The sequence below is a fragment of the Opisthocomus hoazin genome, chromosome 7, assembly GCF_030867145.1.
Source record: "Opisthocomus hoazin isolate bOpiHoa1 chromosome 7, bOpiHoa1.hap1, whole genome shotgun sequence".
Classification (NCBI taxonomy): Eukaryota; Metazoa; Chordata; class Aves; order Opisthocomiformes; family Opisthocomidae; genus Opisthocomus; species Opisthocomus hoazin.
This window is the reverse complement of record NC_134420.1, coordinates 3,821,635-3,840,110: the sequence shown is the minus strand read 5'-3', so window position 1 is coordinate 3,840,110 and position 18,476 is coordinate 3,821,635. Positions and strand designations below refer to the sequence as shown.

General features: G+C 43.3%; 1 protein-coding gene across 5 annotated transcripts in view; it reads right to left on the bottom strand.

Moving 5' to 3' along the window:
• Positions 1–17,184: 17,184 nt before the first annotated feature.
• The window catches only part of SHANK2 (SH3 and multiple ankyrin repeat domains 2), a 331,195-nt gene continuing 329,903 nt past the window's right edge, over positions 17,185–18,476 (bottom strand). For all 5 annotated transcript variants that reach the window (XM_075425300.1, XM_075425301.1, XM_075425304.1 and 2 more), the window contains one exon: positions 17,185–17,877. In XM_075425300.1, the coding sequence (XP_075281415.1) occupies positions 17,304–17,877 (574 nt within the window). In that variant the 3' untranslated portion in view covers positions 17,185–17,303. The remainder of the gene's footprint in view (positions 17,878–18,476) is intronic.

Here is an 18,476-nt window from a genome sequence, read left to right as displayed (position 1 = left end):
TTTCTAAGCCTGAACTTCTCTGAGAATCTGCCACTTGATGAAGCACTGCTGGAAACGCTAAGAAAGAAAATCCTAACACCGTGTTTCTAATTATTCTTTGAGGCTGCTACATTAGCAGGAAATCCAGAGCTCACTGCTGCGAGTCCTAAAACACAGCACGGGAGAGTCGTGGCTTTAGCAGAGAACTGAAAAACAAGCGACTTGAGGAGAAAATGCGTGCATACAGGTAGGCTTTCTGCACTCGAGGGTGGCGGTGTCAAAGCTCCACGGGGCTCAAGGCAGGTTTGAGGGTTCTGGTGCGGGCGATGAGCCCATGGGTGGGAGACAGCAGTGCCCGAGCCCTCCCTGGGCTTGATGGACGGGGCGGTGCTGTGCATGGGGTGGCTGCCGCGCTAAGCCCTGCTGATGTTTTCTGGGTGAAGCCGTGTGGGGTACAGCTGCAAGGTCTGGGGACAAGGGGACTGCTGCCACCAGAGCTGGCCAAAAGGAAAAGGGGCCCCGGGGAGGTTGCCACAGGTCCCTTGCCTGGCAAGAAATGAGCTGCCAGTAGGGAGGGGGAAACTCAAATGAGACAAAGAAATAGCACTGTGCATGACCGCGCTGCAGGTCATCCTCATAAACAGCACCGTGGGGACAATAACTGCAGCCCTGAGCCCACCTCCTGTGTCCGGGAGTAAGATGGGGAGGAGTGGAGTCAGTGGAAGGACAAATTAGGTGACACTGCCAGCAGTGTTGGGAGCATTAAGTCTTGGGAGTTTATTCATGGATTGCCTCACCTAATGGGGAAAGTTTCGTCTCTAATTCAAACCACTAATCTCACTATCACAGGGTGGCAAGCTGTGCTATACTAGATTGATTTAATACCTTGTCAAGCATATTTAGGCAGCGGTGTTATGACTGTGCTATTACTACTATGGAATTAGATGTATTCAAGTCTTGAAGCTTTAAGATCACTCTTCTTCATCAGCAGTAATTGCTCAAGTTATCCGAAACGCTGCTGGAAAAAGCCACCCCAAACCATCTGCATTTAGCATCAGAAGGGCTGGCTCAGCCCTCCCCATGGGTAACTAATGCGAGCAGCCAGCAAGCCCCTTAATTTCTGTTAATGGGTGTCTTACCGATTCACTGCCTGACTTCGGGCGAGCCATTTACTTTCCCGGCACCTTGAATTCCTCACCTTGCTGCTTAATGCAATCCCGTTGTCGGTCCTGAGCGCGCTGGGGCTTCAGCTGACAGAAGCAGCACCAGTTCTATTCTCTGTCTAATCGATTGGCGTTTTTACACTTCTGAGTGTCATTCGTCTAAATTAATTATAAATAAGGACATAGTAAGAACACTCAAGAAAGTATTTTTATATATATAGCTATTTTATAGTCTTTTGTAATATTTTGTCTATTTCTGTAATAATTGCTAGCAACAATAATGAGAGAAGGAGATAGTTTGAAAAGTGGTTTTGTGGGAGGTGGAGAAATCCCCACAGCCCCGATCCACCCCCAACTGCCCCGCGTTGCTGCAGCAGAAGCATTAAATCCCCCGCTGCAGGGCAGCAGCGGCTGGTGGTGGAGGGGATGAGGAGCTTCGTGTCATACAAACCGATGGCACTTCCCTACGTGCATACGTTAGTCCCGCTTTGTGCCCGAGGATCTTCTCATGTTAATGAGGTAGCTAATTGCCTCCTTTTTACTCACTGTGAATAAATTTTCTGAATTGGCTCTGCCTTGCCTGCCAGTTTGGCAGCAACTTTGCTCTCACGGAAAAAGAGCTCTTGGCTAATGCGACGTCGCCAGCCAGCATCTCTCCCACGGCGACGGAGTTACCCTGCCCGTGGAGCAGGTCGTGCCGAGGCTGGCCGAGAGACTGGTGAGCCGATGAGCTCCTCCGCAGCACCCAGGGTCAGCATCTGAAAGGCATTTCCAGAGCCTGGCAGAGCTTTACCAATGCATTTCTCGGATGCATTTTATCAAACCTCTCCTTAAGCTGCTGCTTTATTTTTAGGCTGCACAGATGGCAGGCTGAAGGGGATGGTGAAGAATGTGCCTGCATCCAATTTATTTTATATAAAGCCTTGAAGCCGTGCAGTATTCTGCTAGGTTTTTATGTGCAATGGGCCATTACTAACTTGTTAATTTTGCCTAGATTTTCAATAGCAAGAATCAACCTAACTGTTTTTGGACTTTTAACCAAGGAAGGGGAGTGGGAGGCAGGGGAAATGACAAAACGAAGCCCAGAGAAGGTCCTCTGAAGGGGTAGTTTGGCTTAGGCAAAATGCATACCAGCAAAATTTTATATCGCTTGTGGTCTGCACATCTTCTGCAGTTTTTCCTGAACCTGGGACATTGACTGGCACAATCACCTCAGCATATTCTAGCTTTTAAGTCCCTTTTCCAGCAAGTAGAGCCAATGCTAGTTACCAAGGTTATTTATCCAAAGCACCTACTTTTAGAGGACTGCTTTTGCAAACGCAGACTGCGAGCCACCCATGATTTTCTGAGACACTTCAGTCTCCAACAGGAGCTTTTGCAGTACACCCCACAGTTCACCCAACCAGCAAGTCAGCTCCTTGTGCTATGAAGTTCAAGGACTGCTGCCACCTCCTGCAGCTAGTCTTCACCTTGCCACAGGCTTTCTACATGACACAGGGATACAGTGGAGCTGTCAGGGTTCAGGCTGCAGTAAAGTGGGCATGTTATTGCGTGCTTATCCATATCTTTAATTATCAACACACTTGGTGCTTATTTTCCTGAAGAAGCTTCCTCAAATTCTCCTCATGTTGAGCACAGCGCTTCTACCCTGATTTACAGAGGCTGCTGTAAAGTTAGTTGGCAAAAGGGAAATTGATATACTGGTCCATGGAAAGAGGAAAAGAACAAAAATCGATCTCAGCGGTGCCATGCTAAGTGTACAGAGTACTGCCTTGGATGGCTTCCAGAAAGGGAATTTGAATTGATCAAGATAGCTTTACTTGACACATTTGTCCCAGAATCTGGAAAGCTCAGCCAGAAAAGGGGCGATGGATCTTCGACTGCCTGGAAAAGTGCCTTGCAGGCGGCGAGGGAATGTTAAAAAGAGGTGCGTGGTGGTCTAGTTCAGCTTTCCACAAAATCAGAGTTTAATGGCCATTTTCTAAATTGGCCAAAATTAATTTGACAGTTACTGTTAAGTAGCCAAAAAATCTAGCCGTTTCAGCTGTTTCCATTATCTAAGCCCGCTGAAAATGAGAGGCAGGGGCTCTGCCTGCAGGAAGGGGAGCTGCCACTACCTCTTGCATTCAAGCTGGCTTGCTCGCAGGGCAGCCATCCATCTATACGCTTACCTAAAAAGAGACTGTGGCACTCCAGAGTTACAGACACCTCCCTGTTGGCCTTCAGATGAGGCGTGGTGCTGACCTGCTCCATAAAGGCTCCGAAAAGTGGAAAAATCACACAGCTGGGCAGTCAGATGCCTTCACCTCTTCTCCTTCTGCAGGTGACAGAGGATGGCCAAGTGGCCATCAGTGTCCCCATCTTCCTCCTCCAAGCTGTGCCTACTGCTCAGCTCCAAGCCCAGGGGATGGCTACACCCGTTTTGGCTGACCACTAACTTCTAGCAGAATTCCCACCGTAAAAAAAAGATGGTCCTCAGGGAGCAGGGCTCACACAACTTCCCAGGTCAGTGTTTTCACTGTTGAATTGCAGATTTTGCGTTCTAGATGTTTGAGGCAGTGCAGCGTACTGCAAAAATACAAGATGCCAGACATACTGAAAATTAAAAGCTGAACAAGGTTAATGAAATATCTAGATGGCAAGCTCCACTGCCAGAGAAGGAATCCTAAGTGAAGAATAAACTTCAGGCTAACGCCAAGTCAGGAGCTGGGGCATTGCTGAGAATCTTATTTAATTGATTTTCTTTTAAAAGCTTTGCAAAGCCCATGCCTACAAAAGTTTTAGAGAAATTACAGGATTTGCTTTCTTGCCCGTTTTGGCAATGAGGCCAAAGAGGCTAAATACTATTACCTTTGCTCAGACTAGTTGTGAAAATGTCAAGTAAAAAGCTTTATAGTTATTATTGATAGCAGTTTTCTCACTGTTTTAAGCCTAGTAAAGCTGTCATTGAATAATTATTAGAACCTTTTAACTGGATAAAGAAATATTTTGCTTCAACAGCATCAGTGATTAGAGACCAGGCCAGGAAGCAAACGCAGGAGCTGGTGCTGGAGGCACCAAGGCAGGAGCAAGAACGATGCCAGCATCTGCCCTGCGCCCTCATCATTCCTCTGCACTGAAAAATTTCAAAAGTTACGTTCTTTGGAGAATTAACGCTCACAATCTTAAGCTGACAGGATGACACTAGCCTAAAAGGAGTCCATGGTAATTTTACAGCCCTATGGAGTAGTTGATTAGTGTTCAAATTCAGCATGAATTACCGCGTGAGCAAATTACTTCACAGCTGCTGGTTTATCCAGTAGCAGAGCCACCGCGCCCTGCAGAGCGGGACTGTGCCGTCCTCCATGTAGGCTGTGTTTCATAGCTTGTGGCAAGGCTTCCTTGCCTTGTGAGAGCACCGGCAGCAGCGTGTGCTGCAATCACAGAACAGTTTCTCGTGTTAACAGCTGTCAGATGGTCAAACTTGGAAAACAAGACAGGTCTTGGACTGCGCGTAGCACTTGGCTTGGGTGCGCCAGTGTAAGACTGCGGCTCCAGCTGCTCAGTTACACCTCAGTTTACATTTCGTGTTGAAAATGCTGCTGGTAAACGCCAATGCTGTTTCTGCTGTTTGGGTGACTGCTTTAAACTGTGTTTTTCTTGCCAGTTGTCCTCCCTGTTTTCACACTGTGATCTGAAGAGAGCTCCTGTTGATGAACACAGCCCTCCGTGCATCCCTCCGCATGCCGGCTTCCTCTTGCAGCATCTGTAGCTTCCAATTTCGCATCTCCTACTTCTGGCACAATAAAGGAGAGTGACAGCGAGAGTGGTTGAACCCTTGAGCTTTGTTTACCCAGCGTGTGCTGAAGCATTGCCATCCTTCCTGTGCACCCTGGCCGTGGCTGCACTGCCCTGTCCGTCAGCAAGAGAAGCCCACCATGTGAGTACGATTTAGACCAGCAGTGCCGGCAGCTAGCGGGGGGCTAATACAAAATCCTCGGGTAGCACTGTAACAGCTGGAGATCCCCCTGCTGTAGGATGGGGAGGCCATTGCTGGATAATGTCACTGCGAGAGCAGAGTCAGGTGAGCCAATCCTACCTGCGACTGTTCAGATAGCTTGGATTTTTCATCAGCACTTATGGCCAGCCTTGTAGTTGGTATTTCTGCTAGAGAATATTTTGGATCATACTTAGAACTACAGTGATCTATGACAAGTAGTTGCTGTAAGTGAAAGTGAATTCATGTTGATTTTGTAAGGAAGGTCCACAGTCCAGCATTTAATATAATAGATCTTAAATTAAAGGTCTGGGTTTTCTGGAATGAAGCCTAGAGTGCACATGCCTAGCACCAATAATTAATGGCCTTTCTTTGAAAGCAAAACATATGACAAACTAAACTTCAGGTAGGTCAGCAGAAGGACAAAGATATTCTTAAAACTGTGTTAGGTGTTTTGTTGAATCTTGGACAGGAATCGCCATTTGCTGAAACCTTGGAAGCAAGGCAGCTGCCAACTGCCCGATCCAGAGCCAAGGAGCAGCTATTTGCTTCATGGGCAGGTTCATCCTCTCAACAACCATTACCAGAGCTCTCATATTTCATGACAGAAACCAAGAAGAGCCAAGTTACCATCTCCCTAATACAAAGGTAAGCACACTTTTGTGCACCATCAGCTAATGTTCCTCTGCCTGCCATACTGAGAAACAGCAGGCAAGAGCAGTCCTCTCCCCAGGTGACGTTTCTCAGGTCTGCTGGCCATCTTCTCCTGAAGTGTGCCATGCCCTAGCTCACCCGCTTACTAATTTTCTTCAGCAGTGCATGTTCATTTAACCCGCATGGCACTACATAATGATGTGCTCATTTGCATTTGTACTAGTTGTAGCATTATTGTTAATGTTGTTACTAGTCAAAGGTACACGTTCATCTGCGTTGAACACATTGGCCTCCACATGTCCCAGCCTAATAAGCGTTAGTAGCTTTACACTCGAGTTCAAGATCAATTATTATTCCCTGGCACACAGAGTGTATTACCATTTCTGGTAAAATATGAACTACTGCATGTATCATCTTAGCCTGAACTCATCTCTTTATGCCAGCTAGAAAAAAACCCTAATTAACTAAGGCTCTTGGGGCTCTGGCTCCCTTGTGTTTGCACAACAGCGTGAGAAACCTTACTGTGGTCAACAAAGCACTGATAAAAACACAGGCAATCAAAATCTTTCTTAATGTAGCAATATAAGAACTCAAATACAGTCTGGCAGTATTCCAAGCTTGTAATAACATTTCTCTACTAAATATTGGGTGTTATTTCCATTGCAATCTGGAAACATATTCTCCAGTGAGCTCCTTCTACCTGAGTCTACAGCTTTTAAAATCGCATTACTGCTAATTGGCACTCGAATAACCCTTTCCTTCTGTGAACCTTAGATGTCAGCTGTGGCCTTTGGCTTTTCTAGCTGAAAACTACAAACAGACCCAAATTCACATGTTCGTACATTGAAGCTGTAAGTATCCTTATTATAAGGAAAATGCTATTTATATTGAAGGACTCCAAACATATTAGAAACGGTTGATTAAATCCTGCCCTTTACTAGCCCTGTTGCATAGATATTGTTGTTCTAATGTTTGCCTCTGAATTTAATAGTTAGGTACATATAACAGTACAAATATCCAACCCTTACCAAATTCATATCACCAAAATATAGGTTGGGACAATACCTACTAGCTTAGGCAGTAATTAAAAGAGGCAAATCATAATTGAAGTCAGGATTAGAGCAATGTACACTCCCAAAGAAAAGCAGCAGCAGGGTTTTACACCTCACAGAGCTTGTGCAGATCCAACACCCCCGATCTACTGGACAACTCCTTTAGCCATCACTCCACACAACGTTTACAATGCGTTACTGATGTGTTAATATGCATTATTAGAATCAGATAATACATGGAGCTGCATGGGGTTGGTTTATTTAAAAAATCAGATTATCTGCTAGCAATATCATTCCACTGTGTCTTACCACCTAGAATGTGTATACTTTTCCTGAATGTAAAATGGTTTTTATCTGTGCCCATAAATTTCACTTCGGCAAATCGAATTTTTTTTAAGGTTTTGTTGGGAAGCAATCATGGAAAAATAATTAATGTGAAATAGAAAGGACTATAGAAGAAAAATAAGGATTATCATATATCCAGGAAGCATATGAGATCAGTCAGGAAACAGAAACTGTCCTGTGTAAAAATAGCGACAGCTGACCTGCTGGCGACAGGGTGGTTTCCCTCTTTGAGCATTTCTGCTTTTCATTACTGTAAGCCACTGTCAGCCAGTTGCCTACATCTTCGCTTGCCTCAGTGCCCCGTGAATGCTGCTGTGGGTGACAGATGCCCACGAGTGCTTTCTGAGAATGGTGCCGAGATCTCTGGATGGGCTCAGTGCGCCATCGCTCTCGATGCACTGTAGAGAACCAGCGCTTGCCTCCTCTCGGCTGTGCAGCGTCCTGCCAGGCTTCCCACCCCAAACTAACCTGCACAGCTCCCCTGAGAAGCACCAAGACTACCAACGGGGCTGCTTTTCCTCGTTGCTCTGAGTAAGGCAGCGTTACAACCCCCAGCGTTCAACGGCTCTTAGGCTTAAAACCCAAACCAACCAGAACGAGTTGGTTTTATTGAGTGGGAGGTTTTCTTTGAGCCTGCATTTTCAGTTCAGGGATAAAGCTTCCTCTTTAATAAACCCAAGAGTCTCAAATAATTAGATAAAACTTGTGTTTTCAGCACTCAAAGTGAGCAAGTCTAACGAAATATTGTCACAGTCCCATGGGACAGCAACACTGATATCCTTATTAGTAGGTTCCTCTGTCTCCCTTTCGGGACAGTGAAGCATCCACAGTCACGCCTTGGCTTCTATTTGTTTCTGAGCACTAGTTTTGCCTTTCCAATCTCTGAAAGCTCTTCTTCATAGCACTTGTTGTTGTGGTTAACTAGGCAGGATTTTTGCTGTCTGATGGAGTATCCTCTGGATAGAAAACTTCCTTTATCTTTTATTTAACAGTGGAAAAAAAAGAAAATCAATGGGTTATGCTAAAAAGTAAGCTTTCAGGCTCAATGGAAATTGCTGCAAGATTTCTACTATCCTTACATCTACGCTGAACTAAAACCCCAGCCCCACTGTTTGCCCTGGTGGCCTCTGTTCTAAGGTAAAGGAGGATGACATGACCTAGCACCAGACAGCTTGGAGGAAGAGAAGAAACAAACAACAAATGTATTCAAGCAAAATAGGCTGAAATTAAAAATCCTTACCCTTAAGCAGTGCAAGGAAAGGATGAGACTTCCAGCCCTGGAGCTCTGACCCCAGCTCTTCCCACAGAAGGGGTGAAAACCAGCCCCATCTCCTGGTCCCTTTCTTTTATGGGCCCCATGGCTAAACCACCTGACCAGGCAATAAACAGCCCGTAAATAGGGGGTAAGGTTGAAATACCTGAGTGGTGTCAGGTGCCTTCACTTGTCTTAATTTATGTTCTTAGCACAAATTTATGTTCTCAGCTAATACAAAACCTGGTGTGTGCTTTCCTGGCTTTTATTTTTCACAGGGATCTGATGTCAGCTGCGATGTAACAGACATAAAAACTCCCAGCTACGGTGGACAGGGTGCGAGTGATGCCAACGTCAATCCAGCGGTCTTTAGCTGTTTTAGCTATTTCTTTTAAAAAAAGGAACAAAACCACTCATGAAAACAAAACCTGAAGGTGAGGCCTAACTGCTATGGCACGTACTAATGGCAACATCAGGGCTAGACGCTTAGTCCCCCGGCTGTGTAATCGTGATTTTAATCCCAAAGGAGCTGCAGCTCAAACACCTACTCCTATGCTAACAAGAGGATGCACTGCCGTGTAGTGTGGCAGGATTTTCTCTTTCTTCAGAAAACCAGTGCCAATACATGGCCCCTCTCCGCTGAAATTTATTAATGCTGCAGCCCAGCGTTAGGTTTTTGGATCTCTTAGATCCATGTCCTAGGTTTTGTTTCTCTGCTCCAGTGCTTCATCTAATGCTTTGGTATTAATCTAATGATAATTTTTTAATGTAAATTATATGATCATCTCTTGTAGCAGGCGTAGTGATCTGTGACAGCTGGGCTTCCCAGCTGCCAAGCCCTCATGTCCCACCCTGCTCTCGGATGAAGGAGCCTCACCCCGTGTCCTGTGCTGTGCTGGGCCAAATGACTGGAGATCTGACAAAATGAGGGCCTCATGTCGAAGGTGCCACCCCTTGTCGCACAGCGCAAACGCCTCAGTCCCATGGGGAAACACAGGTTTGGAGTCTCCATCCATCTTCCCCACTAAGGGGGCTTGTCCCTGTGGTGGGCTGGGCTCCCACCACCCTATCTTTGCCCAGTCCAGCCTGTGGCGTTGGCAGAACAGTTTGCAAGAAGGTGTCCTGGGGTAAACTGCACGCTGTGAGAAATAAACACTGGACTTCTCCTCAATTTATGAACTTTTCAGTGCCTGGGGTCAGGAACTCCCACGCTACTCCTTGTAGGAGACGACACCGCAGCCCCACTCTTCTCACAGTTAGGACTTGCTCCCAGTCTGAATTTATTCCTCGCCAAATGGTAACATGTTCTTCTAGCACCGACGTTCCTTTGAGTTAAAAATCCCTCTCCTGGCTGTTCACCCACTCGTGAGTGGGAAAAGCAGACATCTCAATCCAGCCTTCTGTTTGCTTGGTTAAATAGACCGAGCCATTTTAAAACCTGCTGTAAGCCCCCCCTCACAGCACCTCGCTAGCAGCTGGTTCCCACACCTCTCCCGATCGTACCCGCTGCAGATGAGCTCCTGTGAACGCCCTCCAGCCCACTCACATTAATAGGGCCTTACTTCTTGTTGAAATGCCTTGCCTTTTTCATGGCTATGCATTGTGTGTTTGTCTTTATCAAGACAAAGTTTTCTCTTCCTTTCTGTCACCTCCAACAGATTAGTCCTACGGATTCATGGTGAGATTTTCTGCTCGGTGCATTCTGTACGAGCAAATTTTCCCTGTTTCCACTGCACGCGTCTTTCAAGTGTATCACACGCTGCAGTGACCTTCCCTGCGAATAAACCAAGCCTGCTCACCGGAGCCAATGCACACAGTACTAGGCCCAGTATTAGTGACTTCACAGGGTTGGAGATTCCCCAACAGCACCAAGGCCATATGAGAACACCCGTTCACATGAGGACACGTGCAGAAATGGTAGATGAAAAGGCAAGGGTGTCAATGATCTGCTTTGAATACACATAGCACGTGAAGAATTCTCCTCCGAAAGAAAACTTTTCTAACCTTGTTTCAGGTCTTCTCTGTAATGCAGAAAACTGGAATTATTAGAGACTTCAAATAGCCTCAGGTGAAATGCACAGCATGTGATCTGTTACTGGGGCACTGCAACGTCTTACAGGTGCATTCAATAGACCTACAGAACAGTGCACATGTTAAAATTAACATCTGCTGCTTTGTAAAGAAAGAAAATTGCTGAGACACAGCAAATGGAAAATAAGGGATACAGCATTGCTCAAAGTAAAAAATAAAATTCTAATCCAGTAGTATTTTTTTTCACAATTAGACAGAGAGCTCAAATTTGACTATGGCCAGATAGATAAGAAGTTATTTTTGTTAATTTTTCAACACTGCGTGTGGACCACAGTAAGTAAACGACACTTCCAGTTCAGTCTCAGCCATCTTTCTGTCTGTTCTCCTCTAACGAGAGACCTCGAGCTCTCTCCTTGACTTCACCACCGCGCATCTCAGAAGGTCTGGTATCAGCCTCAAAGGAGACCTCAAGCTGCACCAATCAGGGCAAAGCCAAATGACAGGGTCACAGCAGCTCTTCACTAAACATTTTCTAGGGGCAGGTTGGGTAGGGAGCGCCATGCTTGGTGGTTCTCAAAACTCCTGGTGGACAAGCTTTAGGGTCTTGTCCTGGTAACGAGGCAATGCTTCTCTCAGGGTTTGAAGAACATCATCTCTAAGGAACATGAATCCAAGGTTTCCGAAGGCTGTGCAGCAGAGAGGTTAGCTCCTCTCCCCCAGACCACGGCTTCGGCTATTCCAAGGCTTTTTTTTCAGAAGTTACAAGGAAATGTTTTAAATTGCTTTTAAGTATATAAGGAAGCTAGGAGATGAGAGAGAATTAATAATGCCGAAATATCAGTGGAGAATAACCCATTAAAACATGAATTACATTTTGAGATTTCTGTATATTGTATTCTCTTCAGATTTTCAAAGCAAACAGGTACACTGCAACATTCATTCCAATACATTTTTAAGCACATGCACGACCGGTGTCCTACTTGTACATTCATTTCTAATGCCGTCCAACAACCTTGACATTAAAAGCATACAAGAACTCACACACACGTGCACGTATTCCTTCTAGCATTAGTCCTGAGGAAAAACTTAAATTTTACTTGAGCAAGCAAACTCCAGTTCTGCAAGCACATTTGGGAAATAACCCACCAGCTACTTCGAACTAATTCCTAACCTAAATACCTTGCGCTCCTTCGCAGCGTGGATCTGAAATCTCTGCTGATTGCAATGTTTGAAATTGTTCAAAACAGTCCCAGATTTGCAGCGCTGGAGACAAAAACGATATTCTCATTAAAAAACCATGCTTGATGCAGATGAAGGATCATATGGAGATGCTAACATTCAAAACAGAGAATTGATAAAACATTAACCACACAGGAACTAGAAAACACATTACAGTTCTTTAAAGATTTCTCATTCAGCGTATAATTTGTGTAATTATACAGTCAGCCTGTTTTTCCGACTTGACTATTCAGGCCAACGTGCAATAATAAAAAATCTGCTAAAATGACTTCTTGTAGAAAGACTGACAATTGTTTAAAACAAATATGTATTTTCAAAGCTCTTGTACCGCTCTGAGAGCATTTCCCGCGAATCCCACTAGATGTCAGCGCTACAGAACCGCTTTTTTCCAGCCTTCAAAGCTTGAAGTCCGCTCGGTTTCTTTATTATTGTCACCTTGTCTGGGAAACACAGTACCTGTCACCATGTCAGCTGCACCAGTAACCAAGCAAGTATTTATGGTAGTAAACTGAACCCAAAATAACGGTCTCGTTTCATTTGTTTTCCCGTTCATTTACTTGATTTGAATAGAGGACTTCAAATCAGTCTCATAATGCCAAAAATATTTCAAAATAAGCCGTAAGTAATTTCAGTTTTCTAACCGCTTTTCCTAATGCAGCGACATGGACTTCTCACTCCAAACAACAGCACTACAAGCTCTTCTTGTCAGGTACTATAATACCTTGACGATAAAGCTCTGTATGTTAAATACAGTGTAGCTGATTCAGGTTGAAAACTATAAGGCACGCGCATTTTTTTTCCAAACGAGGCGTTCTGAAGTATTGTTACAGTCTTGCTGTTCTGGATGGCCTACCATAGCTACTGGGGGTTTTTTTTTCATGGTTTGGACAAACAGAATGAAAGACCACAAAATGCAGAAAAATACAGAAAACAAAGACAGAAACAAACCACAACACATGGATACAACGTACACTCCACCAGCAATGACCAACTCTCATTTCTTTGACCAACAAAGCATGGACAATTGCAAAGCATTCTTTGTTTTGCACTGTAAATACCCGAATTTAGATACGAGATGTTTATCACTGGATTGGCACAATATCTGCAATAATAAAAAGGCTGGTTTTTCTTCTATCTTTTTTAACAAAACAAAGCTGCCAAGTAATTGTTGTTGGAAAAATATGAGAGAAATAGTAGGTAACTACAAAACTGATGAACTAGAATAACATCTGAGCAGAGATTAATAGTTAAGGAACATATGAAACCAAATGGCAACAGTTCTAGGCATTTATTCCAATATCTTAGAAAATAAAAATAAAAAATATTCTCCATTGCATCACCATTTAAAGATAGGAAGCCAAATTTTTAGATTAAGCCAAAAGAAGATGTGAAGTGTTCCCTTATTTTTTCCATTTTACGCCTCATTTATTCACAGTACAAATACACCCTGCCGGTACAGTTTTTCAGTCACGAGACGCACAAAGTCTGACCCGGCGCGCCGTTCCCTTTTCTCCCCCGTGAAGCTGCTCTGCCCTACAGAACCCCCAGCCCCCCCGCGAGTTTTCAGTGCCGCACGAAGCTGCAGAACAGCCCCCAGACTCAGCGCCCGCTACCACCAGCGGTACCAAGCTGCGAGCACGCATTCCCCCCCCGCACGCTCGGCCAAGGGAAAAAAGAGTCAACGATTATTTGAAATCCACCTTAAGGCAAATAGAGACAGAGTTTCTGCCTCTTGCTGAAAGTTCTTACTTTGCAAATTTCAGCCGGGAACCTGAAATTCAGTAAATGAACTGGTGTTCGGCATAAAGAATGCTTTAACCAAAAAGGAAGAAATAAACAGGAAATGTTTTTCCCAACAATAAATCAACTATTTTGCCTTAATTCTGTCTACATTTTGTTAAAGCATTTTATGCGCTTTCAGTAACATCAGATTGCAAGTTTTTTGGCAACTTTTTTTTTTTTTAATAAAACTTCAGACAGTGTTCTCTGTTTGCAATCAGAACCACAACCTTAGTGCAATATTATATTTATTTCTTACAGTAATTTTGGTTGCCATACAAGAGTATTAAGGATTGGGGAAAAGTGCAAGTTACAGGAGCTTGATTTTTTAATCAGTCGAAATAAGAGGAATTAAAGCACAAAAATTACAGCAACATAGATAACGTGAACACAAGTTGTTACACAAACTATAGCGAGAAACATATTAATATCTAGAAAAGAAAAGAAAAAATGTAATGGAAAAATTATCAATATTTGTGGCTCATACACATAATCATCGCCAGATCAACTGGGTAATGCTTTTTAAGAACTGAGAAAAAAAAAAAAAAATCACTACTTTTCTTAACTTAAGTACCACAAATAATTAACTTTTGTGATATGTAAATTCTGTAAATCAACAGTCACATCTAGTCATTTTATAATATATGAATTAAACTTAAAATGTTCTCAGACACCTAGGGAAAGGAGTCTGTGCAGTTATACACAATTTACATCTTGTAAGATTTTGGTATTGTATACACAAATATTACAGAAACTAGGCATGTAAATGCAATTTATTTAAATTACAGTATATAAACAAAAGTTGATCCTAAAACCCAGAATATCATAACGTATTTCATAGATCTCTAACAACTTGTTTTTCACTATCATAGTAGCATGAAATAAATGGGTCTTCTCTCCTCCCCCCAACATTTCCAGACCGACGAAAATACTCGGAGGCAACATCGTATCTGTTACTATTGCTTTCTGTCGCAAAATCGTCACACAGAGCTAGAGACCACTGCATCTTGGCGGAGGTGTATGCTATTGGTGAAAGTAGGTCCTCTCAGGTCTCCTTACCTTTACTTTGTAAGACACAATGTAAAAAATAAACTATTTCGTTAGCTCTTTCATGTGTTAAACCGCTTTTCTACTAATTGTATCTACTCTTTCAGTACCTGAAAAGATACATGAGCAAGAAACACACCTTTGTAAGAAAGGGATTACCGTCAACTGTACTTCACCGTGTATGTCAGCACTTGCTCAACGTAAATCCAACAGGAAGGTTGTGATTAAAAAGCAGCTTAAAAGTCAACTTCTACATTTTCTTTTACTACCGCATTTTCTAATGTCTTTTCTGGCACATATTATAGAGGTAATATCAACTGTACCCAAAGAAATAAAAAAAAGAGCATGGCATTAGTGGTTTATTTACTGAATTCTGTCGTATCACCAAATGGAAGACAATGATGGCTAAATTACCATTTTTACACTTCTTAAAGTATTTGATGGCCTCAAGTTGCCTGCATCGACTATCGGAACGAAACTGCCATTTTCTACAACACCTAAGGAAAAATTCAGTACTCTTCAAAGTCAAATGCCTTAGTACTTGATTTTTATTACAAGGTTACCTGGAACTTTCAAATACAAATATAGCGTAGTAACAGATGTTAAGTCAAAAGACTTGTTGTTCTGTAAAGGGGGCAGGAGGCTAAATAAGTTGTTTTTTATGAGTATCCAATGCGTTGGTAACTATAACCACTTTTGAAGAAATATTCATCCTGCTTTGTAGAAGTTCTAGCAAAGATAGAAAATATAACACAGCTCTGCTGGTTCAGATGCATCCAAATGAGGTTGATTTTAAAAAGGTCAAGACTTTATAATTATTCCACAGAAATAGTAGTAAACCACAAAAGTTTTTTTTTTTTTTTTTAACTTTCTAGCACTGAAGTGGCACAAAGGCTGCCCAGTAGACCAGCCACTTATTTTCTTAAAATATTGTGCTTATAAACTATCTGTACAACTATTTAAACTTGCAGTAAAGAAAGATATTTAAAATGCTAAACTTTATGTACTCGTACTAGGGCTGTTGCAGACCTAATTAGACACTTGTTTGTGAGCAAAAATAATCACAATAAAAAAATTAGAGATAGGCTGGACCATGTCAAGGACCATATCAAGGAAAGAAAGTTCAGGTACCTTGCAGAAAGTAAGAGAACCTGAAAGTATGGTAGGTAGGCAGTCTAGCCATCCACACACAATTTACCCACCTTGAACATCTTGATTATTATGTTAATAAAGACCTAAAAAACTCACAGATATTAAGAGGTGTTAATTACAAGGGGAGTTCAAACATGCAGAGAGAGACTTGTTAACTTTAAAAAAAAAAGAAAAAAAAAGAAAAGTCAGATTAATGCAATCTGTGTGTTTCCCCCCTGCTGCGTGGAGTCTCCTGGGACGCTCTCGAGCTCTGTCACCCCATCGCCCAGCCCGCGCTCAGCCCCGGCCCCTGGTTTCTAGCAGGACGCACGCACCTCGCCCGCGACCTCCCTAACAGCCGGGCAAAGAAATTGTCGGAGGCCAATGGGCAGCGCCTGGCTCCCCCTGAAGTGCTCAGTCTGCTGTCCTTCTCAACAAGCCAGCACCTGGTAACAGCAATGAAACGAGAAACTGGGTAACTCCCCAGCTCTCCTGGCCCTTGGAACACGTGCGGTCTGAAGCACTACATACCTCCTTCCATCTTGGCATTAGCTTTTTACCTTTTCTGTTTCCAACAAGCTGACACATTTCCATTTCTGCTCACAGGCTGAAATCCCTCTCGCACTTAAAATACTGGCAACCTTCCCACCGGCTTCAATGGGAGCATTCGTCTATCTTTTTCTTCCTTCTTGGCCTGATGATCAAACTAGCTAAGCACTTACCACTCCCTGAATTACACAGCATCTCTCAGGGTTCAGCATATTGGAGTATCTGACTGCGAAGTTCAAAAGATGCATCTGTACATAACCCCGAATTTTTACTGGCTTGCAGAGTTCATATTGCGACTTAGCAGTAGTTTAGCTGGTTGAAAACTGGGGGTCTCAGGTTCAAACTAGCTTCATTTTGTTGTACCTCTAAGTGTGCATTCCTCCTCAGTTTTTACGCAACGTCTGCATCGTCTTACAGGTCAAGTCAATGGAGCATGTATTGAACTTGTTCTGCCACCTTGGAAGAGTGCTAAGTGTAACTGCAGAAATAAAGAAATACCAGGTAAAACAGAGCAAGGTTACCTTTGAACTAATTCCAGCAGAACAACCAGCTTCACTGCCAACAAATCAGAGAGCTAAACTAGTAAAAAACAGTGATATGAACTCCTGTACCTGCCTTAACATTGTGCCTCTGCTACTAATAAAAATGGGTTTGAACGGTAATGAAGCGATCTGTCCTCTTCAAATGAACTAAGGCTTGGGGAAGGAATCCTGCTTGGAGACTGAATGTGGAGAATATAGTGCCTTTCAACAAAAAAATGAAATGCTTGCAATTTTAAATGGAAAGAAAGGTTGTACGTAATGGTTCCAGCAGAAGGGCATTATCAAGAGATAATATTTTTGAAGTTAACAATTTTCTCTCTCTCTCTCGTATCTCCCCACAACTTTGAAATAAAATGGCCCCACTCGTGTAACACATTTAGATTTCTGTTTGGGCGTGTAGCATACAGTCTGCATTACCCGAGTACCAGGAATTAAACTGTTTTCCCCCGCCCCCCCCCCCCCCCAATTTTGCTGGCACTCGCAGACAGACAAGGCATTTGGGGTATTTCAGTACCAGCCCATCTCTAGTTATCAACAGAAGTTTGTGAGGCAAAATAGCTATTCTTATCTGTCCAGCAGCTGCTTCAAAGCTCTTTCTATGTTCATTCTGTGCCCAACTCTAGTCACTCCAAGGTCTATCAGATCTTCCTTTTGTAGATTTGGTAAATGAGTGCCATCTATTTCATTGTCCATAAATGTTTCTTTATGTTCACCTAAGTTTAGACTTTCCAACCAATCTGCCACATCTGGTTTAGTCCACAGGTGGACAGGCTTAGTTGTAAAAGGCTTATTTGAGATTGGCTGTTGTAATATTGAGGGAGAAGGAGACCTGCTGCGCCCTGCGGTCAAGCCAAATAAGTCCCCAGAAGGGGGCTGGCTGGGTAGGCTAAATACATCGGACAAAGTTGGAGAAGGAGATGAAGCTGAAGCAGAAGCAGTCAGAGGAGCAGGCATGATGTCTTTATTAATCTCTGTTGGTGAAACCACAGGGCTTGGAGCATGTCTTGCTCCTGAGGTCCTACTGTCATAGTCTGGGGACCTGCTCTGCAGAGTGATCGGCTGGCTGGTTCCAGGTCGGACAGTAAAAGTGATTGTTGTACTTCGTGTACCTGAGACAGTACTCATGACTTCCGTGCTCCTGAAATCGTAAACAGACATGGAAAGTTAGATGTATCAGCCACCAGCTGAAAGGTTCTCCACATCAACACGTGACAAATATGGTTCTGGAAGGCTTGAATATTTTCATTTTTTAACGAGCAATATCAGGTTAAAAGTGCTAAGGCAGTATCATTAAATCTTTCCCATAAAACAGTCATCAATGGTAAGCCACAGTGAAAAACTAAACTTTTGCTTATCAGCTGCAGTTCAGAAAAACATCTTCCAGAGCACATTCTTCCCGTTTGGGGCTACACCAGACTATCTTGTGGTTAAACGAGAAAAACCGAGTGGAATGAGCACACAGGCCCTTTGTGCTCCCCATGGAGTGCAATCAGGAGTTGGTCTTTCCTTTGTTGTACGGAGGGGTGAGATCCTTCATTTCAATTTTAACCTACCAGTTTTACACACTGTTAGATAACACAGCTAATAACAATAGTTATGGAAAGTACTGGAAGCATATAATTAACTTGGATTTTGGATCTTTGGGCATCTACTCAGTGGATTTTAGGGTATGTTTGTATTCTCATTCATTCATAGAACATGCTCCACAAACTCGTCTTATTCTGCTTTCTGTTCAGC